Source organism: Camelina sativa, chromosome 4, assembly GCF_030686135.1.
Source record: "Camelina sativa cultivar CO46 ecotype springtype chromosome 4, ASM3068613v1".
Lineage (NCBI taxonomy): Eukaryota > Viridiplantae > Streptophyta > Magnoliopsida > Brassicales > Brassicaceae > Camelina > Camelina sativa.
In genome coordinates this window covers 20964956-20987432 of record NC_141883.1, presented here as the reverse complement: position 1 = coordinate 20987432, position 22477 = coordinate 20964956, and the positions used below count along the sequence as shown (strand labels likewise).

The window sequence follows — 22477 nt, the reverse complement described above, 5'->3', positions numbered from 1 at the left end:
TTTTTTCGTATCGGAACAAATTATAAATACTAAAAGACTCGTGAAAACGAAATAATACAGAATTATAGAAAAATAATTTAAGCGTGGAGGGAAGTGTGTGTGCCAACCAATCAAAAGATAATACTAATCAAAGACGACAAGACACTTAAGGGTTAGCTTCGTCGTTAGGTACTACTAACCGATCTATCACTACTCACAATAATTAATACTAACATAACCCAATATTAATACTAATTTTCTGCTAATCAAATTACGTTTTAAAGTAGAAAAATTGATTATTTAAATATTACAAATGTTTAATCGAATAGTTAAATCCTTAGGAACAGATCACTTCAAGCTGGGGAGTGACAGATTCACAGAAGTGTGGTTCCTTTGCTTGCGGAAGTAGTAAATGAAAATTTCAACAATGCAAAAAACAATAAATCAGCAGGAAATTTCCAAGAAATAGTAGCTTTTATTATTATTCTCCCTTATCAAAAAAAAATTAAGAATAAATCCAAATAATTCCCTGTTTTTTTTTTTTCTTTTTTTTTTTTACTTTCTATAAACAAAAACCAACAACGAATAAACATTTGAAGATTTTATCTTTTCGTATACGTAAAATAGAAATTAAAAATAATCCAAAAGTCCACTCCAATCATTTTCATTACACAAGACTCAGCTAATGATCGATCACTAGCTAGCTAAGCCCGATCGGTAAAAATTATAATAATAATAATCACAACGCCGACTTTGTAACTTCGTCGTCGGATAGTTGACTTTTCCCATCGCTAACTTGATCAGCCGGTAAGTTCAGGTCAAACCCGTGGCTAGGCATGTTACTGTTACTACCACCACCACCACCACCACCATCGTAGTGACATCGTTTGTGACCACCCAATGCTTGACCAGACGGGAACGACTTAAAACATATAGAGCAGTTATGAGTCTTCCCACTTTGACCAACCAAACCGTTACTAATAATATTTGCGTTATTAGTAACGGAGCCGTTAGTGTTATTATTACCTTCTTCGTTATTATTATTACTAACCGGTTTCCGATGACTGGTTTTGTGTCCACCTAACGCTTGGTAAGACGGGAAAGATTTGCCACAAACTGAGCACTTGTAATCTTTTTGATGATCGGACGGTGGAGAAGAAGGAGAGTGATGATCGGACGGTGGAGAGTGATGATCGGACGGTGGAGAGTGATGATCGGAGGAGCCACGAGCGAGCATGAGGAGGCAGAGAGCGAGATACTCTTCCTCGGAAGGAGGGTTAGGTTGATCTATACGGTGTCGTTTCGTGCGTTTTCTTTTGGTCCACGATTCAGGATTCTCGGGCTCGGTTTGGTCGAGGCAACGGAGGAAAGGCGGAGGAGGAGCGTTGGTGGTGGTGGTGGTGGAGGTGGGAGAATTGAGAGTGTCGAGAGCCATATGGTGTGATCTTTTCTTTTGATCAAAATGATGATTGAGAGAGATGATTATAAAAAAAAGAAAGAGAAAAAGATGGAGAGAGTGAAGTGAGCTGGTGAGGGAGTGAGATGAGATGTGAGCACGTCTTTGTTTTAATTTTTGGGTGATTAAGAGTGGGAACGTGGGCTCTAAGTGATCAAGTGGTGCTTCTTCTCTTATTTCTCCATATCCATTAATATCTCATCCTATTTTTTCATCTTTATTAATTATTTTATTTTTAATATATTTAGAAAGATAAAATTTGAACTAAATCCATTCCAATATATGTAAAGAAAAAGACAAAAAATGAAGAAGAAGGAACTTTCAAGTTTATGTTGGGGTTAATATGTTTGGTGTAATTAAACCGGTTAATAATGATGATGAGAGAGATACTCAAGTTCATATATATATAATACATGTTACTAATTGAATTTTATAGTTCTTTATTTTGCTTTCGAGCTGTTCTACTCTCAACACTAACATATATGATGAATATATGATCATCAATTTTATTTTGGATTGATCTTTTGATAAAACTAGGAAAATATAATAAAATAAAAAATATATATATACATCAAAGTCTGGAAAAACTATCTTTTCAGTGGCCACCGGCTTTACTTACTAATAATGCGTAATCTAAGAATGCCTATTTTAAAAATTATGTGCTGTGGGGGAAAAAAATCATGTAAACTATATATATGTTATTAGAAGAGTCTAACATCAAACTTTATTGAAAAGCCGAAAAAAGTAACACATTCACAAAGATGGCAAACTAAAGTACTTATCAAAGTTGTGCCAATTTTGTCGATAGGTAGCAGTCCAAGTCATGAGCTGATCAGCTTAATTCAATACCTTCTTCTTCTTTTTTAATTGGCGAGGATTTATTATCCGAATTGTCAATTTTAAAAACACTTTATTCAAACTAAACGTCTATCCACACATACTTTTTACAATAATGGATTTGTTGGTTTGGTTGACACAGGCGGTTGCGGCAGCGGCAGCAACTGCATTTACGTTTTTAACCGCTGAATCGAAACAACGTTTAAAAATGTTAGACGTAGTTGCTGCAACATCATGACGTATATACCTGCGGCAAACAAATGAACAACTATACTTGCGTTTGCCACAACTGCAAATACCTACAGCAGCAAAACGAACAAACCCTATATAACTTTTTTTTCTTATAAAAATGATTGTAAAAATAACAGTAACTTGTAGATTTCGTAGTTTTAAGTCATAAAATTGACTTTTTTTTAGAGCATAATTTATCATACTATTAGAAGGTATAAACTAAAAACAGGAAAGCATAAACATGCGACAGATGTTAGATGGGAGTTTTGAGTTTGCCCATATCTTCGGAGTTAGTTTAAAGGTTAGGCCAGGTTAGCGAATCTTTTCACCTGTGATGTGTGGCGTTGGGTCGTTGACGAGCTGTCATTTTTTATTGGTTGGACGAAGGTTAGATTCTTTGGTTGGGGGACACGTGGTTAGTTGTGTATGGTGGAAGTGGTACGATTTGGTGGAGACTTAAAATAGACGGTACGAGACACTTTCTTAAGGGTCAGGCGACATGGCTGTGTGTGACACCACCCACTTCATAAGCAACTAATTTTCTTTATTTATTTAATACTTCTTACAACCAAAAAAGTTTATGATCTTTAAAAAACATTGTCTAGAGACTTGGCATATTGCTTGATTTTTTGTTTCCTTCATGTTATTTTTTTTTTCTATCCCGATTTATTATAGATCTGATAAGAAAAATAAAGAGGAGATAATTAGATGACACATGAAGATCGGAGGAATTTGAGTTCCATAGACAAGAAGTGGATATACACATGCATGGGATGATGATATTTAGTGCTGTCGAATGGACCATTGAGTAACAAAGAGTCCAAATTAGTGAGAGTGAGATGTATTTTCAAAATGTTTTAAATTTACTATGTTTTTTCTTCATAAATTCAAAGTCTAAGGTATTAAAATTTTGAGAAATGATTTTTCTCATAAGAACTTCTAGAGATGGATTTAAAAATTCTATAACTAAATTTTTTTTGTATAAATGATACTCGATCAGTATTATCATGTGATTTAGAATTATTATTAGATCTGCAATTCGGAGAAACCTCACAAATGTGAAAGAGTGGTTTATTAGATATTCTACTGGCTTTTAGTTGGATTTTGGAACATATATCCCTCATATGATCCTTTTTTTCAGTGTTCTGTTTTGACCTCTTTAGAAGAATTTAGTGGATTTTAATATATAATGTTTCAATAGCTTTGCCTTGGAAAATGTTGATACTTACATTTTATCAATTAGTCATGCAAATAAGACGTCAAATGAAAAATCTACAGAGATCTCGTATACTTCTAAGTTCAACTTTGCAAGGATCTCAAGATGGAACAGGACCAGAAGAAACCATAATAATTAAAGCATGCAATTGTTAGAAAACTGGACAATAACATTTTATGTGTTTAATGTGGAGCAGACTTCATTTTATCTTATTTTGCCACTTATATATGTCTGGGACATCTCTGGAGACAATATCAGGTTGGGTTGTCTTGACTCACTCTGGTAATATGATGTTGCTTATGTCTTCTCACACTCTCCATCAGCACCATTGTCTGATTTCTAGAAAAACATGGAAAATTTTGTCTCTAGTGTTGTTGTTGGATGCATGTTTTTACAATCTTCACAAAAAAGCTATTCACGCTGAAACTACAATGTTTAGCCTCCCGCTATTGGTTTAGATGATGAGCCCATCTTAAAAAGTCTAATGGATTCCTCAACAAAAAAAAAAAAAAAATTGAAAAAAAAAAAAAAAAAAATGGCTTCGCCCGGGTTCGAACCGGAGACCTTCAGTGTGTTAGACTGACGTGATAACCAACTACACCACGAAACCTTTGTTGCTACACAGTAACTAATTGTTCTATTTAATAGTTATTTTATCTGCTTTAAAAAACTTACTCCCACGTCTCTGTCTCTTTTTATTCATCTCCACTAGTTTTGATTTCTTGTAGATGTCCCCATGTAGTGAGACGCTGCGTTAATGTCGAAGTTTTTGATGTTTCTCGTAAGCTGAATCTTGTGTGTTTTCTTCTTTGTGTGTGCGTGTTAAGATCAGTTGACGAGAGATTACAACACCGATCAGAAATTCAGTATCTCCACTAACAGTATCTCCGGCGTTGTAAGTAAGTCCCCCCGAAATTCACAATGTGTCTACGTTTTGTGTTATCTGAATCGTGTTCTTCGTAGTAGATAATCTGTTTTCCCTCTTATGAATTCGTAGCTTATGTTTTGGCCAGCGAGTGAATGAATCACTGAGCATTTCTGAGAGACAGGGCAAGTTTAGGATGAAATTAGCTTACTAGTATATGGTTATTGAGTGAAATTATAACTCAATCTGGTTTGTATCTTTTGATCCTGCTCCTGAGACTGAGAGTAATTGGCGTGTACTTCTGTCATCTGTTTTGCAGTTAGCTTTAACACAGGCTGATGAATTGCTAGCTAACAACATGCTTCTTGGAATTTTACATTTGTGGCTTCAGAAGCACAAGGATCTTATAGAATGGAACTAATACTAAAATGGTTGCGATCTATTGATCTTTATCTTTCTGCTGTTCTATGATATAGGCTCTTACTTCCACTGCTCTGAAGTATGAAGAATGGAGTAATACATGCTGCTAATATTGCCACACAATATAAGTACAGAAACGCTTCGTTCGACGTCAAAATCGACACTGATTCTAATGTATAGTATAGTCTCTAATATGATCCACTCAACAACTTTGTTTTTGAAAGTAAGTAAAACCATGTTTTCCACCTCTTCTTTCACTTGGGACAGATCCTGACAACCATCACGTTCACTGAGATCCTCCCATCCACAAAAGCCATTGCTTCCTTCAAAGTGCCTGATTACAACTCGAGCAAGGTTTTTACAACAATTTTCTTTTTAACTGATATTGGATCAAATGGTTTTCTTCAGCCATCTCAATTCAAACTCAACTACAATTTACAGCTGGAGGTCCAATACTTCCATGATCATGCAACAGTTACAGCCGCTGAGGCTTTACAACAAAACCCTCCTAATTGATGTAACAGCCACGCTAGGCTCACCAACTATCTCATTTGGCGCTGAAGCTGGATATGACACCACATCTCGAACTTTCACAAAGTACAACGTCGGAATTAGTGTCACAAAGCCGGATCAATGTGCTTCCAAAATACTGTAAGACTAAGAAAGCTCTTATTGATCAAAGTTCTACTGAGCTGTTAATTTGTTTAATATATTGAATCTTTTCTTGGAAACCTTTCAGGGGAGATAAAGTTGATTCGATCAAAGCTTCTTATCTTTATCACCTAGATGAGTCAAAGAGAAGCTCAGCAGTTGGAGAGATATTCAGGAAAATTTCAACGAACGAGAACACAGTAACTGTTGGTGGATTGTATGCGGTTGATCACTTGACGAATGTGAAAGCTAAGCTAAACAGTAACGGTAAGCTTGGAGCTCTCCAGCAACATGAGGTCCTCCGAAATCGATAGTGACTATCTCAGGTGATATCGACCTTAAGACATTAGACAAATACCCAAGGTTCGGTCTCTCGCTTGCACTTAAACCTTGAAGAGCTACACATAACAATATGACCTTTGGTTTAACAATGGAACATTACCCTTTTTCTCTCGAAATGCCACACTTGACTTTGTTGTCGTTTTTGAGTGCTTTTTTTTTTTAGTTTGGTTACAAGAAACAAAATCTAGTGTGTTCACAGAATTTGTGAAAACTAGAATCTATCAAAGACTAAATAGAATAGAATGAAACCATGTTACTAGAAGAATGAGAACCAAACCAGGGGGAGAAATGATAATAAGCGGTATGCGCTTTAAAATCAAAACTCTTCAGTGGATAAAATGTTCACAAGATTTGATTTTTGAGAGATGTTTTTGTTCGGCTTACTTACTAGTACTACTAGAGGACATAAAGGTTTTGGAAGAAGTGATACAAAGAAATGAAAGGATTTCAAAGTTGCGCCAATCCGAAATTAACAAATGAAAACCATCATTTGTTATGAAGCAACGAACCAAGATTTTTGGAAATGGTGCGCAAGAGACGAATTGATTTGTCTTTTTAACCACACAAACATGTCATTTACAAATGAAAACCACAATCGAAAATGGAACTTCAAATGTTTATACTAGCAAACCTAAAACAATAACACCAAATCTAGAATAAGCTAAGCTAAGCTACGCAATTCAACAAGCAATCGTCAAACCACCAGCTAACCTAGTCACATTCATCAAAGAACAGTCCAGTATAGTGAACAACATAGCTTCCACATAAATCTCAACCCACATTCATCAAAACCTCAACCAAACAAACAAATCTACGCATCAAAAATGGGACAAAAGAGACAAACTCCATAATCAAACTTCAAACATTGAAAATCAAAACATGTCTTCTCATGTCCAACAACATAAAGAAACATTCCAGAAACAAAACTTAACATAAAGAAGCGACTGATAATAATAAACTAAAAGACGAAACCTTTTTGGAAAAAAGTTCGAATCTTTTTTTGTCTTACTTAATCAACGTTCTGCATAACATCCTCAGAAGTAAACTTGGTACCCTTCTCCTTATCAGCAGCGGCACGTCCCTTAGCCTTCCTCTCCAAAAGAGATTTCCTATCCTTATCAAGACGAAGCTTCGAAATCACCACCTTCGACGGCTGAATCCCAACGTTCACCGTTGTTCCATTCACCTTCTCCCTTGTAATCCTCTCGATGTGAATCACCCATTTGCGACGGTACACCTGGACAACTTTGCCCTCACGTCCCTTGTAGGTACCACGAACGATCTGAACCTCGTCGTCTTTGCGGATCGGCATGGATCTGACGTTGTACTTCTGACGGAGCTCGGTTGACAGAGGAGAGCTCATTATCACACGCCTCTCGCTTGATGAGGCTGTGAAATGCGCCTTCCTGTTCTTCCTGCGGGATGAGGTCACTCGTGGGTTGTACTTCATTTTCGCCGCCGGGGGAGGTTTTTGAGTCTCTCTCTCTCTTTCTAGGGTTTTTTTCCCGAGTGAATGAGGAAGAGACGAAGAGTGTTAACAAAGCTTATATAGTCTGTAACCGAACTAGGTTTAGCTGGGAATTAGGGCTTTCTTTTATAATGGGCTTGGGCCTGTTTAAGAGTTTTAATATTTTTGCCTGAGTTTATATAAACTACAGTTTTGGCCCACAATAAGTTCTCCTATGATTTAAAATATAATTTAGTCTTTTTATTAGATGCAATCAAGTTTAACGGAAGAGGATAATCATAAACCAAAGCGATTGGTAGTAACTCTCATGTTATTATTGACTAGTGGTATCCTCATGCAATTTAGAGAAGCTTTTATAATCATGCAATTTAGATTTTGGTGAAAAGAAGAGAAATAAAAAACATAAAGCTTGGATGATTTATGAAATACTATATATATATGTATTGATTTCATAAAGTTATAGAGAAGTTCCTAAACATATAAGAATTAATTGATACTATAAACAATCCATGGTTATTTTCACTACAAACGACAAATATAACAAGCAAACAGTTTAACGGAAGAGGATAAAACAAAGCGATTCCATGGGTTATATATATGGTTGGTAACTCTCATGTTATTATTACTTGTTGTATCATGCAATTTAGAGAAGCTTTTTATATCATGCAATTTAGAGTTTGGTGAAAAGAAGAGAAACAAAAACATAATGCTTGGATGATTTATGAAATACCATATGTAGCTTATATCTTTGTTAATTTCACAAAGTTATAGAGAAGTTCCTATACACAACAAGAAAAAAGAAAACTATGACTTTTATATAAAATTCAGTTATTGATAAAAGAAGTTCCAGACCAAAAAATTCATTTTTTCCTTTGGACCAGAAAGCAAAATTGAATAGTTGTAATATATTTTTTAGTTTTTTTTTTGTAATTGCTAGTGTTCGAAATTTAAGATCTCCAAAACTTTCAGAGGTATGTCCGGGTTATTGAAAAACATATTTACCATAAGAAAAAAGATGTTTTACATCCAAAGATTCCTAAAATTTCTATACGGAAGGAGTGCTAAAGGATATATGAAGAACTAGCTTAGTGTTAGGTACCGCGATCACTCGCTTCGGGAATTGGATCATGGCCCAATTCTTTGGGAACATTGGCCGGAGTTATAGGCGAAACTAGCCCATTAATCATTAAACGGGGAGAACCAGACGAGGTGAAGAGCGGTAGAGGACAGTTCGGAGCTCAGGAGACGGTCAAAGATTCCCCTAATCAATTACAATAAATAACGCGAAATGTGCGGGATTTAATGGGAAAATTAATTATTGTTTATAAGTATAAGTAGGAGTCGAAAGATGGTTGTACGGGGGGTCGAAAAACTATTACTTGACAATAACATATTACTTTCATTTCGCAATTGCAATCTTTACTCTATTATTTAGTTCGGAACTAGAACGGTGATAAGCACTCCCACTCAGTAACTCTACGGAGATAGAAGAGAGAACTTCGATTCTCACACTTAGGTTGGATGAAAAGATCAAATAAGCAATTGGCCGATCAAACTAATCTCCTTAAGGATGGGTTGTACGAAATAATTGATATAAAAAATCCATGGTTATCACTGCAAACGACAAGTAAGAAAAAGACCAATCAAACTTAATGAGTAGTACTACTATATATACACAACAATTTAAGCTAATTGAAACCTATAATTTAAATCTCGTGAAAAAATTTGAATGTTAGAACCAAACCAATGTACATTTGTGATACATGTGGACGTGGTCCATCTTTATATGATAGTAAGAAGGGTTATTGATATGGTGTAAGAAAAAGGAAAAAACGCATTTAAAGACTTTCACGCATATAATAACGATCACAACAAATCCATTTATTTCCCATATTGCTCTCACATTTATTGCCTTATTCACTGTTCAAATGTTTCCTTCTCTTCTTTACTTTCTCAAAAACCTAACCGGCGATTTCGAATCTTCTTCTTCTTAAGAAGATATCACGCCATATATTCTCATTCTTTTTTCCCCTCTCTCTGAAAAAAAAAAAGACAATGAAGCGATGGACAAACTTAGGGTTTGTAGATACGATCTATGAAGAAGAAGATTACGTCGACGACCACTCTAATTCTTCTTTCTCTTCTCCTTCATCATCTTTGTCTCTTTCTCCTCATCATCATCAACGACGTATCAATCTCTCTTCTTCTCCTTCCATGGAGCTTGATTCTAGAGTCCATAAATGGTAATTTTCCTCTTTAGTAAATTACCAATCTTTACCACATTGTAAATTCTCTTTTTTTTTTCTTTGGGTGTTAAATAATATATTAGCTACAACTTATATATATTTTTTTATTCAGGTCGTTGGCTAATAACTCAAAACCTGATGTGTTCGTAAATGTGGGAGGCACAAGGTTCCATCTTCACAAGGTTACACATTTTTTTCAAACTTTCTTTTGAACATATTTTTCATTTTTACATCTTAAAAATTCAACGATTTTATGGTATTTTTAATTGTATATTTGTTACAAATTTTACAAGATGTACACATTTATTGCAAATAGGCAAAGAGGTTTGGTTTTTATTGGGAGGTTATGTGATGTTTTTATTTTTATTATTGTTATCCCATAGGATCCTCTGTCAACAAGGAGTGGCTATTTAAAACGCCACCTAACGGGCGTTAAAGAATTAACTCTCTCACCGCCGTTAAACATAACGGCTGAAACGTTCTCGTTAGTTGCCGGTTTCTGTTACGGCGCTTACATTGAATTAACGCCGTTCAATGTCGTTTCGGTGAGAGTCGCCGTCGAGCTTCTTCATATGACAACGGGAGCTGGAGGAGGAGACGGCGGAGGAAGAGAGAGTCTAAGGAACTTGACTGAGTCTTATCTCCGACGAGTCGTCTTCGTCAACGTTGATTACATTCAAATCGTTCTCCGCTCGTGTCTTCTCCAGCTTCCGGAGTCCGAAACGACGGCGTTTTTGGTCGGACGATGCGTCGAAGCTTTGACGGAAATCGGATACGGTGACTGCGTTAACGAGTTTCTCGAGGAAGCCGTTAGACTTCCCGCCGGCGATTTTAGCGTCGTCGCCGACGCCGTGCAGCAGCGGTTCCCGCGTCACGACTTGCTCTACAGAATCGTTGATGCTTATGTTAAGGTAAAGGGTAGTTTCGTCATTTAAACGAATCTTAAACTGATTTAAGTTACGTGTCATCTACTGATTGGATCGAAAATTTTGTAGGAACATGACGGAGAGATAACGGAGGAAGAGAAGGTTCGGATATGTAATTCGATAGACTGTGACAAACTCTCGCCGCCGTTACTACTCCACTCTGTTCAAAACCCGAAAATGCCCCTGAGGTTTATCGTAAGGGCGATGCTGCAAGAGCAGCTCAACACGCGCCACTCGATCATGGCTGCTGCTGCGGTAGCCTCTACTGCTCCTCCTGTTGGAGGCAGACACCGAGAGATTGCAGACGCGAGAGACTCATCCGTGACGCTCGGTTCGCTTCTGCAGCGAGACACGGCAGCGAGGCAAAACTGTCGGCTCAGAGCTGCAATGAATTCAACGAGCTCGAGGATCGAGAGCTTGGAGAAAGAGCTCGACGCAATGAAGAGATTCTTATCGAAAGAATCAGAGAAGCAGAAATCTGAACGGATCATCGTCGAGTCGAGGTCAAGAAGCGTGATGGATTCTGCTCGATCAGCGAGTTTCCATTGCGTACAACAACCGAGTAACGTAAACAAGACGCATAGAGGCGAGAGAGGATCGGTTTCAAACCTGAGCACGACGTTCCAACGAAGAAGAGCATCTCCGCATCAACAACAACCGCAGAAAAGTCTTAGAAAAAGACTGATCAAAGGAATAAAGAATGCTTTCTCTACTACATCCAACAAACAAGGAGCCAAGAAAAATGCATATGCAGTAGAGGAGATTTATGATGGGTTAGAAGATTTCGTCTGGATCAAAGAAGATGATGATAATGACAACATCTCTGAAGAACTTCACTCTCACTACATCAAGAACAAATAATCTCTCTCTTCTCTACATGACAAAAAAATTCGTAACACTTCTTTCACTAAAAGTTTTGTAGCCAAGAAGTGAATGATTCTATGTTTCTTCTTTGATTAATGAGACTCCAAAACTAATGATAATAAGTTCAAAAGAAGAAAGCTCGATGGATCTTCACGACATTGCAGACTAATATCTCGCATATTTTTCACGCTGCATATATATAGCAAGATTTGTTAAGTCGATGTGTTACTAACTAAGACGAGAATGAAACACAAATATGAGAAGTTATGTATAACTTACCTTCATTTCCTTTTTCATTATCCGTGCAACAGAAGGTAACCATTGTTCTCCTCTTTCTTTCTTCAATTCTGCGATTCTCTCTTCTTCTTTCTTCGCTTTAGCTTTTGCTGCCGCTTCTTCCGCCTCTAATCTAGCTGAAGCTTTCTTAGCCGTTTCCACAGCAGAAGTTAGAATATCCGACCCATCAACAGCAATTGATTTTATTCGTTTCTTAAACTGCGGTAACCACATAAAACATAAAGACATTATTAGCTTTGACAGCTGCATAATCAGCTCAAAACAAAACAATGCTTGAAGTAAAAAACGGGATTAACAACCTCTTTAGAGTATCCTTCAACTTCTCTGTTAGGGCGTAAATTAGGCTTCTTTTTGGGTCCTTTAATCTCATCTGGTTAACAAGAAAATCATGAAAATATAGGTTTCTCAACGGATTCAAGATTCACATATGGAATCTCGAAGAGAGCGAGCGTTGATGACTAACCTACATGATCAAAGATTATGCCAGTTGCACACCGCTTAAATAACCGAACTCCACAGTCATTCTCTGGGTTATCCTCAGAAACATTGACAGGATCTTCCACAAAGTCTAAACTCTTCTCAACCATCTCATTCAAAAGGTTCTTCACCTGTTTTCAAGCTTACCTTAATCAGCAACAATAATCAACTCGATAAAACAATACCTAACCAGCAATGAACAAAGACTAGAGATAGAAAACACCACGAACACCCAAAATACTCACTCACATACAAAATCAACTCTCTGGTCACAATAACTCAATCAACAAGTTATTGCAATTAGAACCCAATAGACCAAAACTCCTGTCAAATTTTCAACTTTGCAGAAGATAAATTACATTAACCATTAACAAAAGTGTAATGACTAACCTTGATCTGCCCATGTGTTAGCTTTTTAGGTTTGAGACGAAAATCTCCGTTTTCACGTGTCTGAGTAGCTGCGGGTTTGGCGGCGGAGGCGCCGTAAACGGTGGTTGTGGCTATCGAATTGATTGCAGCTTTCCACTTGGGATCTTCCTCTTCGCTGCTGCTATATCCTCCACTTCTCTCTCGATCAGCCATTCTTAACAACAACGCCTCCGTGAAATCTCTCCACTTAGTTCTCTCCTTCTGACGGCGAACTACGAAATCACCGGTAACTGAAACGTCGACAAGGGTTTATTGCGGGTGACCTAATTTTAAAATAGGTAAAAAAACCCTTTTCCAGGTTCGGGTCGGGTTTAATTTTTAAAAGAACAAAATTAAAATTTTCCGGATCCGGGTCGGATCATAGGAGAAGATGTTATGTAACAGAACATGTAACAGAAACTGTGTCCTAATAGTAAATGTAACAGAACTCATCATACACTATATCCTCAAAGTGATCTGTATTCACAATGGCCTATAACCTCTCTCTCTTTCTAAACCTGTAAATGAAAACAGAGCAGCACAACAACAACAACAACAACAATAACAATGACAATGAGCAGCAGCAACACAACAGACCAAAAGAACAAAGTGAAAAAAGTCCTTTTTTGTCCTAAGCAATCTTCTTCTCTGTAGCTGAAGGCAAACGCCATTGTCTATGCCAATATACAGAAACTCTCGACCACATAGGAAACCCGAAATTATACTCAAGAGGCCGATCAGCCGGTCCACCAATTATCAACGGTAACCACAAATATCTCGAATCCCTCAAATCTGCAGGATTCCACCTATCAGCCATAAATATAAACACACCAGGAACACCTGGTAACGGAATCACGAACGTGCTCTGCGCGAAAAACGTCGTTGACCGGAATATATTGTTCCCGCCAACACAAGGATTCCCTAATGTCTCCCATGGACCCATTATAGACTCAGCAGCATGAGCCAATGCTTCGTTTGGTGCCCATCCAGTACAACCAGAAGTGATCATGTAGTAAGTGTTTTGGTGTTTAAAGATAGCAGGAGCTTCTCTGTGTTGTCCAACCATGATTCTCTTCATTACCGGCTTCACATCGAGGTAATTCTCGGTTAGAGGACCGATGTGCAGTACGCTGTTGTCTTCCGATGAGTATATCAAGTATGCGATGTTATCATCATCTTTGAATACGGTCATGTCTCTACTGTCGAACCCGTGTGGCGATTTGCTGTACAAGTATTCGAATGGGCCTGTTGGGTTGTCGCTAATGGCTACACCAACTGAAGCTTTAGTGTAGTTTGCATCGTCTATATGCATCCACATCACGTATTTACCGGTGTTTGAATTGTAGATCACTTTAGGCCGTTCGAGGACGTTGGATATGTGTAAGTCATGTGTCTCGTCTGTTTCTTCGGCTGCTAATACAACGCCTTCGTTTTTCCATGTCCATAAGTCTTTCGATGAGTAGCATCCAACACCGATTATATCAACCTGAAAACAAATCCAAGAGAAACTGTTTTCACATTCCAAGATTAATACATTACTCAAGAAAACAAAAGCAAGAAAGTGAGTAAACTTACTCTAGCGGCTCCTTTCTTGTGAGAAAGATAAGTTGGTCCATCTTTATATTCACCATACCAATAATAAACCTTAGATACATCATCATACAAAATGCCGCCGCCGTGTGCTTGAATCGGATTCCCTTCAGTATCAGTCCAAATTCTCCCGGGGAAATAGTAATGCGATGTATCATTATCCTCACCCTTGGTAGGACCAAAAGCGGATCTCATATCGGGGAAGAACAGATGCCGAATCTGAGAATTCTCGTCGAGGAACTCTTCTACTAAAGTGGTTGGTCTCTTCGGTTTACGTTTGATAGCTCGAGGAGAACGTTTCCTCGGAGGCGGCATATGAATATTTTCTTCTTCAACACGTTCGAGCTCACGGACAATGGGATGGTGGATTAGTAGTAGCTGAGGTGAGACTTCAGGATCTACTACACTATATCTTCTGCTGTAATATAACATGGTTAGGTGAATCATGAAAACACATCCCACAACTGCTGAGACTAAAGTGAAAGGTGAACAACGCAAAGACGTTGGTTTCTTGTTGTGTTTGTTCTTCATCATCCTCATCTTTGTTCCAAGATCCTATCTCCACAACACACAACCTATGTAGTAGATTCAACACACACACACACACACAAAAACAAAGAAAACATAAGTATGCATTTCCAAGTTACATAGCAAATAAAGAAAGTGATCCAAGTAAGCAAAGTAGACTTGTTTTGGCCTAATGCAAGCTAATTACTCTATTGGGAGATTACAAAAAATTTCCAATGTAACAGATTTGGCTTCAACATAAGGAAAAAAATCAAACTAATGCTATGTTCGTCAATTCAGCTACTTAATTAGCAAAAACTAAGCATAATTTCTGATACCAGATCCCAAATAGAACAAAAAAATTAAGAGAGAGGATCTCTCTCACCTGAAAGACCAGCCGGAGCCGAAGTCTCCGACATGTAATGAAGAGTCTTAAATAGCTTAGCTTGCTCTGGAGTAAGCAATGTCTGAAGAAAACACCAAATTTTGATATATTCAGATTGTCCGGAGAAGAAAGTCGAACCTGGGAACGTAATTACGGAACCGGCCAGGAGTAGAATTGGGTGAAATAAAAGGAAATGGGTCGGTGAAGTATTTTGGTTAAGAAGGATCTGTCACGGGAACAAAGAGAGGTCTTTGATGATGATGATGATGGTGATTCAGACGTGCGACCAAAAGGACGAGACCTTGCTGATACTTCTCTTTACTAGTCTGATGAGTTTTTCTGTTTTTTTTTGTTTTTTTTTTTTGCTTTTTCTTGGGATCTTGTCGTGCTGTTTAATTTCACTTATTTTAATTTCATTTGATTTAAGTAATGTAATGATTGTTCTGTTAATAAAATTTTCTCATTGAGTATAGGATTCCATTAATCAATTAATGCTAATTATATACCATTTCTTCCAATTTAAAATAGCTTCAATTCAAGTACAGTAGTAGTTTTGTAAAATGTAAATTGTCCAATATATGTGTGAGAGAAATTTTAAGACGACAAGTAAAGTAATTCGATGAAAATATGCTTTGTTTCTTTTGGTTTAACTTTAGGGAGTTCTGATTTTTTTTTTTTTGGCCTATAAGAAATCACACATTTATTGGATTTATATGTCTAGTGTACGTTTTTTAAATTTCTGTAAATCAATAATTGGATATTAATTTTTTTTTTGTCGTCTAATTGGATAATAATTCATGCAATAAGAAAGTGTTAAACCTATAACGGCGTTAGTGGTTGACCAATTCGTTTTTCACCTTTTTTTTGTTTTTCTCTTGTCTCTCGCTTGTTCAATTTATTTATGTTTACAGTTAATGAAGAAGCCAAACAATTAGAGAAAAGTTAATGAAGGGCAACTCTTTAAAACTTTAATTTATTTATAGTTTTGCAACATACTGAAAGCTTTTATTTTTTCTTTTTCTTTAACACTACTCATTTTAGTCAAAATCACACTCCAATCTTCTAAACATGGCACCAAAGACAAAAGAAATAAGTAAATCATTATTTATTATTTTAGAAGATAAACTTGACTTGAAACTTGTGCATACAAATTACTGTAAGCACGGGTTTCTAGTCAACAAATTAACTTTTAAAAATCCTCGGTTCAAGTCAGGCATACAGTGGATAAGAATTTGCCTATTAAAAGGAATTTTGGGAATCACAAATTTGGGTGGCATGAGCTCTTATTTGGGTATACCTGAAAGTTTTGGTGGTTCAAAAATAAAAAATTTCTCTTTTGTTCAAGATAGATTACAAAAACGGACAGGTGGCTAGCCTACGAGGTTGTTATCACGGGGCGGGAAAGGGGTGACGATCAAGTCGGTGGCTACCGTTGTGCCTACTTTTGTCATGTCTTGCTTTCGTCTGCCGAAAACTGTCACACGAAAGCTTACGAGTGCGATATCTAATTATTGGTGGAGCTCATCCGGGAAATCGCGAGGTTTACATTGGGCCGTCTGAGATAAGCTTTGTCTGGGTAAGTTTGAAGGGGGGTTGGGTTTTCGATGTTTGGATGACTTTAACACTGCTCTGTTGGCTAAACAACTATGGCGGTTGATTATAGTCCCCGACTATTTATTTGCTCGAGTTTTTAAGGGTCGCTATTATAGGTATTCTAATCCTTTGGATCCGATTACATCTTACTCACCGTCTTATGGATGGCGGAGTATGGTATCTGCTCGCTCTCTGGTAAACAAATGACTTATTAAACGGGTAGGATCAGGGGATTCCATTTCAGTATGGTCTGATCCCTGGATTCTTGCCCAATTCCCGAGACCAGCACTGCGTTCGCGATCATCTTTCGATCCTACGCTTAGAGTTAAAACTTCGTTGACAGGAGCTCAAACTCCTGGAATTTGGCGTTGCTTTCAGCCACTTTTGAGCTGGAGGATGTTGTCATCATTTCTGCTTTACCTTTAGGTAATCCAAACTCACTGGATAGGTTGGGTTGGCACTTGACAAAAACTGGTATCTATACGGTTAAATCTTGGTATTCTGCGTTGCGGCAGAATCAGCTTGCTTCTTCTGTTTTGCAAATTTCTGGCCCAAATATTACACCTTTACATGCTTTTGTTTGGCAAATCCGGTGTCCTCCAAAAATACAACATTTTTTTGTGGTAAGCAATCACGGGATGTGTGGCGACAACATCTAATCTTCGGAAACGTTGTATAGGTTGTGATATTGAGTGTGTGATTTGTGGCTGTCCGGAAGAGACAATCAATCATGCCCCTGTTTGAGTGTCCCTCGGCGAGACAGGTTTGGGCTTTATCCTCGTTTTCGGCCACTCCGGACGGTTTTTCCTCGGAGTCTATCTATGCAAACATGGATATTTTGTTTTGGAGATTCCAACAGATTCCTTTGGCGGATATCTACCTGTGGATTCCTTGGTATATTTGGAAGGCTCAGAATGATAAATTTTTTAGTAATCTGGATTCTAACCCACTAGCGATTTTGCGTTTCGCGGAGGAAGAAGCTAAGGGTTGGTTTTCGGCATAGGATGATGTTGTGGGGGACTTGCTACAAGGTGGGTCTTGGCCGGCTCATGGTTCTAGGGTAAATGCAGATTTGGTGCTTAATAGGTATGCAACCAGTTATCGGTGTTTTGTGGATGGATCTTGGAAGGCGACTGACCAGTATGCTGGTAGAGGATGGTACTGCATTTCCCCTGCAGGGGAACCCCCCACTATGGTTGCAGCTAATCTCTGACGGAGTCGTTCCCCCTACATGCAGAGGTCGAAGCTCCAGTTTGGGCAATACGGTGTATGATTGGTGCAGATAATCAGAATGTCGTTTTTCTTACTGATTGCTCTGACTTGGTGAAAATGGTGTCTTCGCCCTCTGAGTGACCTGCATTCAAGTCTTATTTGGATGAGATAGAAGTGGATAAGGAGGAATTTCTCTCCTTTTCTATTGTCTTAGTCCCTCGATCACAGAATGGTATAGCAGATAAGCTAGCACATCGTGCTAGAGTAGAATCGCATCAAATTATCTATGTAAACAATTTTCTTCCAATTGGTTCGTTTGAGCTGATCTTGTATTTTGCTAACAAAAAGAAAAAAGAAGATAAACTTGACTGCAATTAAACATTTCATTAGGAAATACAATAAAGAGATTCATGAATGGAAATGAAAGGTGTAAATAACATTATCATCATTACAAGAAAAGAAAAAAAAAGAATCATTGATGGGTCGACTCATCAATAGTGGGTCAAAAAAAGGCCCATGACAAAGAACCCATTAACATATAGATTTCAACCCACAAATTATTGAGTAACGACACGTGTAACTACACATTCCCGATCATATCAGTATCACCACCACCGCCAAAATCTTTTGGCGGCTACCACCGTCCCCAGCTATAAATACAAAAAAAGACTATGGACTTCTTAAAACGCGAGTGGCATACAATTCTCTTAACTATGTAACTAGGTGATTGATGTTATTTAATCCATACAATTCTCTTATTCCTAACTTCTGGTGTATATGTGTCACCGTATCTCTCCTCTGATTGGCTAATTTAATTTTGTAAAATTAATAATTGATTAATTTTAAAAATAGCAACCCCATGAATCTCGGTGTATCAACCAAAAAATTAAAAGAAGATCTAAACCGTTGATTCGGTGGACCAGAAGAAAAATCGAACGGTAGTGATTACGTAGCTTTGACTCTTTTTAATTCGCCGTCACTGGGAGAGAGAGAGAGAGAGAGAGAGGGAGCAGGCGACGAACGAGGAGGACAAAGAAGAAGAAGAAGAAGAAGCTTCTCTTCTCAGATAGATCCCGTGGAGGAGAATCTAACCGGCGGATCTGTTTTATTCGGAGCTTTTTTTTTTTTTGGGGTGAAATCATCAATGGGTTTGTGGGAAGCTTTTCTCAATTGGCTTCGTAGGTGTGTGAGATCCCTCCTTTTAAGATTTCAATCTTTCTTCTCTTGTTTTGATTATATTGAGCTCAAAAATTATGTTTTATCTTGAGATTTTTTCAGTTTGTTTGTTGCTTTGCTCCGCTGAATTTTGAAAATTTTATGAAGAAATTGGAATTAGAATCATCACCGTAATCGACTCAGCTGTACTTGAATCGTGGTTTTGTTCTTAATTTTGGTTTGTTGGAGCTGATTTTGACATGGTTCTTCTACTTATCATAGAAACGGTCCTGTAGTTTTTATCCGTTTAGTTTCAAAGAGACGAGCTTTTATAAGCATTAGATTGCCAAGTTTTAGATTGACATGATGGTTCTTCTGTGGTGACATTAAGGGGAAGAAAAGTGAATCTGTCTTAAGATTTTAGATTGCCAGTTTTAGCCATGTATGAATGAGAGCATCTTTCAAGTTAGCGGTGTGATTAAGATCAATCTAGTTGGAAAAAAAAAATACCTTTTTTCATGGCATATAATGAATGTAGAACAGGTTCTTTTTGGTGTCTAATTATGTTTCTATGCTCTATTTGTGTGCCCTGTGCAAAAGTGATTTCAGTTCGGTATTAAGTTTCGATATGTTTTTGCAGCCTCTTCTTTAAGCAAGAAATGGAGCTTTCTTTGATAGGACTCCAAAATGCAGGGAAGACATCACTTGTTAATGTTGTTGCAGTAAGTATTGTATTATGCTTCCCTTTTGATATTCTCTTTTAACACTCAGAAGATTGTGATTGGGGATCTGATAGCTACTCTCATTTTTTTACTTGTTTAGACTGGTGGATACAGTGAAGACATGATTCCCACGGTAAGCGTTACATACACTACAGTCTCTTATTAAGTTACATCTTTCACCTGCCTTTTCGAATAGCATGAAGAGATTCTACTTTTGTTATTTTTTTCAGGTCGGGTTTAACATGAGGAAAGTAACAAAAGGAAATGTTACAATCAAACTATGGGATCTTGGTGGTCAACCAAGATTCCGCAGCATGTGGGAACGTTACTGTCGTGCAGTTTCTGCCATTGTGTAAGGATATTAGACTCAGGTTTCTCTTCTTTGTATCACCCACAATTTTGGTTTGATGTTGATTCCATTCCCAGGTATGTAGTTGATGCTGCAGATCCTGACAACCTCAGTGTCTCGAAAAGTGAGCTCCATGATCTGTTGAGCAAGTCTTCGCTTAACGGTATTCCTCTTTTGGTTCTTGGGAACAAGATTGACAAACCTGGAGCTCTGTCTAAAGAAGCCTTAACCGACGAAATGTATAGCTTTTTCTTCATCTGAACTTCTCCAAAAACAGCACAATTCAGCTCGATCTAATTCTCTTTCTTGCGTTCTTATTGTTGCAGGGGGCTTACGTCTCTTGCAGATAGAGAAGTCTGTTGTTTCATGATATCCTGCAAGAACTCTACCAACATTGATCAGGTCATTGATTGGCTCGTAAAGCATTCAAAATCAAAGAACTAAAACTTCACCAAGAACATATTATTCTCTCTTCTTGATCTTCTTAGTCTTCCTGTTTTGTCTGGTTGATGATGATGATGATGATTGTTGAAGACAAATTTTCCTGTGAAACAAGAGTTTGTCTTTATTTGTCTTCTGTCTATCCTGCTGGTCTAGCCTGGTCTGGTCCAGTCTTGTCTTTGTATATTAGATGTGTGGATTGTTTTCTACTCTCAAGGCTTTGCAATTGCAATTTTGGAAACACAAAAACATAAGTGACCTTATTTTTTTACTCTTCTAATAATTCCACGGGCTTTCAGTAGGAAGAGATATAAACTCTGCGTAATATATAGCTGCAACTGTAGCCAATAAGGAGGATTCAATGGTACCTTAGCCAATTACAGTACGTATGTAAACATGTTTATAAGTAAAATAATATTTGGTGTGGCTTGTTGCCTCCATTACCTCAGCCTCAGGCATCAACAATCTAATATATAAAATAATATATTCTGTACTAAAGTAAAAAACAAAACTTAGTGCTGTCCCTCTTCATCACTCGGTTGATATTTTTAGAAAAATCTATTTTTTGTTTGTTATATAATAAAGTTTATACTAGTCTCTTCTCTTCAAGCAAGAAATGGAGCTTTCTCTGATAGGACTTGAAGATGCAGGAAAGACATCAATTGTAAATGTTCTTGCGGTGAGTATAGTATTATGCATCCCTTTTATATTTTCTTAACATTTAGTTGTTGGTGATTTGCTTTGTGGAATCTGATATCTACTCTCATCTTTTTCTTGTTTAGACTGGTGGATACAGTGAAGACATGATTCCTACCGTAAGTGTTACACTACACCTCTTATAAAAAACGTATTTCAATCAACACGAAGAGATTCGTCTTAGTTTTTTCTTTTTTTCTTTTATCAGGTCGGGTTTAACATGAGGAAACTGACAAAAAAAAAATGTTACAATCAGACTATGGGATCTTGGTGGTCATCCAAGATTCCGCAGCATGTGGGAACGTTACTGCCGCCATGTTTCTGCTATTGCGTAAGGATCTTATTAGACTCTCAGGTTTCTGCTATCTTTAATCCCCGGCTCACACAATATGGTTTCATGTTGATTCCAATTCTAGGTACGTAGTTGATGCTGCAGATCTTGACAACCTAAGTGTCTCGAAAAGTGAACTCCATGATTTGTTGAGCAATGCTTCGCTTAACGGTATCCCTCTTCTGGTTATTGGGAACAAGATTGACAAACCTGGAGCTCTGTCCAAAGAAGCGTTAACAGAAGAAATGTATAGTTGTTTCTTCATACTGAACACCCAAAAGGCATTTCATTTAGCTTATGATGATGTTTCTTGCATTGTTAATGTTGCAGGGGGCTTAGTTCGCTTACAGATAGAGAAGTCTGCTGTTTCATGATATCCTGCAAGAACCCTACCACCATTGATCAGATCACTGATTGGGTTGTAAATCACTCAATATCAAAGAACTTAACTTCACCAACAACAGATGTCGTCTCTTCTTGATCTTCTTAGTCTTATGTTGATGATTGTTAAAGACAATTTTATTCGTGTGAAACAAGAGTTTGTCTTTATTTGTCTTCTGTCTAACCTGCTGTTCTGGTCTGGTTTGGTCCAGTCTTGTCTTTGTATATTAGATGTGAATTGTTTTCTATTCTTATTGGCTTTGAAATTTCAGAAACACCAACACATAAATGCCTTTTCAAAACTTCTATAAATCCAAGGAAAGGGAAATAAGCTCTGTCTACAATCAATGGACATTGCCTTATTTATTTCTCTTCAAACCAGTTTCAAAATGGGTCGCGAGAACCCTGTAAAGTTACTAGGAAAAACAGATC

The 22477-nt window shown here is 37.5% G+C and overlaps 5 protein-coding genes, 1 non-coding gene and 3 pseudogenes across 12 annotated transcripts in view; 4 read left to right on the top strand and 5 right to left on the bottom strand.

The window, feature by feature from the left end:
• LOC104780813 (ADP-ribosylation factor-like protein 8a) overlaps positions 1-20886 on the top strand; it is a 30783-nt gene extending 9897 nt beyond the window's left edge. Inside the window, exons 2-7 of one of the 3 annotated variants that reach the window (XM_087510455.1) lie at positions 18924-19152; positions 19766-19847; positions 19948-19980; positions 20078-20199; positions 20274-20435; positions 20523-20886. In XM_087510455.1, coding sequence (XP_087366581.1) covers positions 18924-19152; positions 19766-19847; positions 19948-19980; positions 20078-20199; positions 20274-20435; positions 20523-20640 — 746 coding nt within the window. In that variant the 3' untranslated portion in view covers positions 20641-20886. Of the gene's footprint in view, positions 1-18652; positions 19153-19765; positions 19848-19947; positions 19981-20077; positions 20200-20273; positions 20436-20522 lie in introns of those variants that run through there. The other 2 variants (XM_087510456.1, XM_010505353.3) reach the window with 2 other exon arrangements.
• LOC104780820 (zinc finger protein AZF1 pseudogene) lies at positions 580-1598 on the bottom strand (annotated as a pseudogene). The gene has a single exon (XR_015596953.1). The product of XR_015596953.1 is annotated as a zinc finger protein AZF1 pseudogene (transcript).
• LOC104780819 (mitochondrial outer membrane protein porin 2-like) lies at positions 2745-6114 on the top strand (annotated as a pseudogene). Its single transcript, XR_015597417.1, has 6 exons — positions 2745-2814; positions 4547-4614; positions 5061-5178; positions 5272-5358; positions 5446-5655; positions 5744-6114. The product of XR_015597417.1 is annotated as a mitochondrial outer membrane protein porin 2-like (transcript).
• Positions 4256-4329, bottom strand: TRNAV-AAC (transfer RNA valine (anticodon AAC)). Its single transcript has one exon. It is a non-coding gene; the product is annotated as a tRNA-Val (tRNA).
• On the bottom strand, positions 6846-7557 carry LOC104780818 (large ribosomal subunit protein uL24z). Its single transcript, XM_010505357.3, has one exon. The coding sequence runs from the start codon at positions 7445-7447 to the stop codon at positions 7007-7009; it is 441 nt and encodes a 146-aa protein (XP_010503659.1). The 5' UTR covers positions 7448-7557; the 3' UTR covers positions 6846-7006.
• LOC104780817 (BTB/POZ domain-containing protein At3g49900-like) lies at positions 9277-11638 on the top strand. Its single transcript, XM_010505356.3, has 4 exons — positions 9277-9708; positions 9824-9893; positions 10095-10622; positions 10707-11638. The coding sequence occupies exons 1-4, from the start codon at positions 9521-9523 to the stop codon at positions 11496-11498; spliced, it is 1578 nt and encodes a 525-aa protein (XP_010503658.2). The 5' UTR covers positions 9277-9520; the 3' UTR covers positions 11499-11638.
• On the bottom strand, positions 11410-12947 carry LOC104780816 (uncharacterized). 2 transcript variants are annotated; one of them, XR_015596951.1, is made up of 5 exons: positions 12666-12947; positions 12266-12406; positions 12098-12168; positions 11781-11996; positions 11410-11690 (listed from the first exon to the last, which is right to left on the bottom strand). XR_015596951.1 is itself a non-coding variant. In XM_010505355.3 (5 exons), exons 1-5 carry the CDS (start codon positions 12855-12857, stop codon positions 11667-11669), a joined length of 648 nt encoding a protein of 215 aa, XP_010503657.1. In that variant the 5' UTR covers positions 12858-12947; the 3' UTR covers positions 11410-11666. The 2 variants fall into 2 exon arrangements, 1 of the variants encoding a protein (XP_010503657.1); XM_010505355.3 differs by having other exon boundaries at positions 12262-12406.
• Positions 13095-15584, bottom strand: LOC104780814 (uncharacterized). The gene is made up of 3 exons (XM_010505354.3): positions 15166-15584; positions 14259-14848; positions 13095-14169 (listed from the first exon to the last, which is right to left on the bottom strand). The coding sequence occupies exons 2-3, from the start codon at positions 14811-14813 to the stop codon at positions 13315-13317; spliced, it is 1410 nt and encodes a 469-aa protein (XP_010503656.1). The 5' UTR covers positions 14814-14848; positions 15166-15584; the 3' UTR covers positions 13095-13314.
• A 253-nt stretch (positions 20887-21139) lies between the features above and the next one.
• On the top strand, positions 21140-22320 carry LOC104780812 (ADP-ribosylation factor-like protein 8a; annotated as a pseudogene). Its single transcript, XR_015596952.1, has 5 exons — positions 21140-21316; positions 21420-21452; positions 21542-21664; positions 21750-21911; positions 21995-22320. The product of XR_015596952.1 is annotated as an ADP-ribosylation factor-like protein 8a (transcript).
• Positions 22321-22477: the final 157 nt, after the last annotated feature.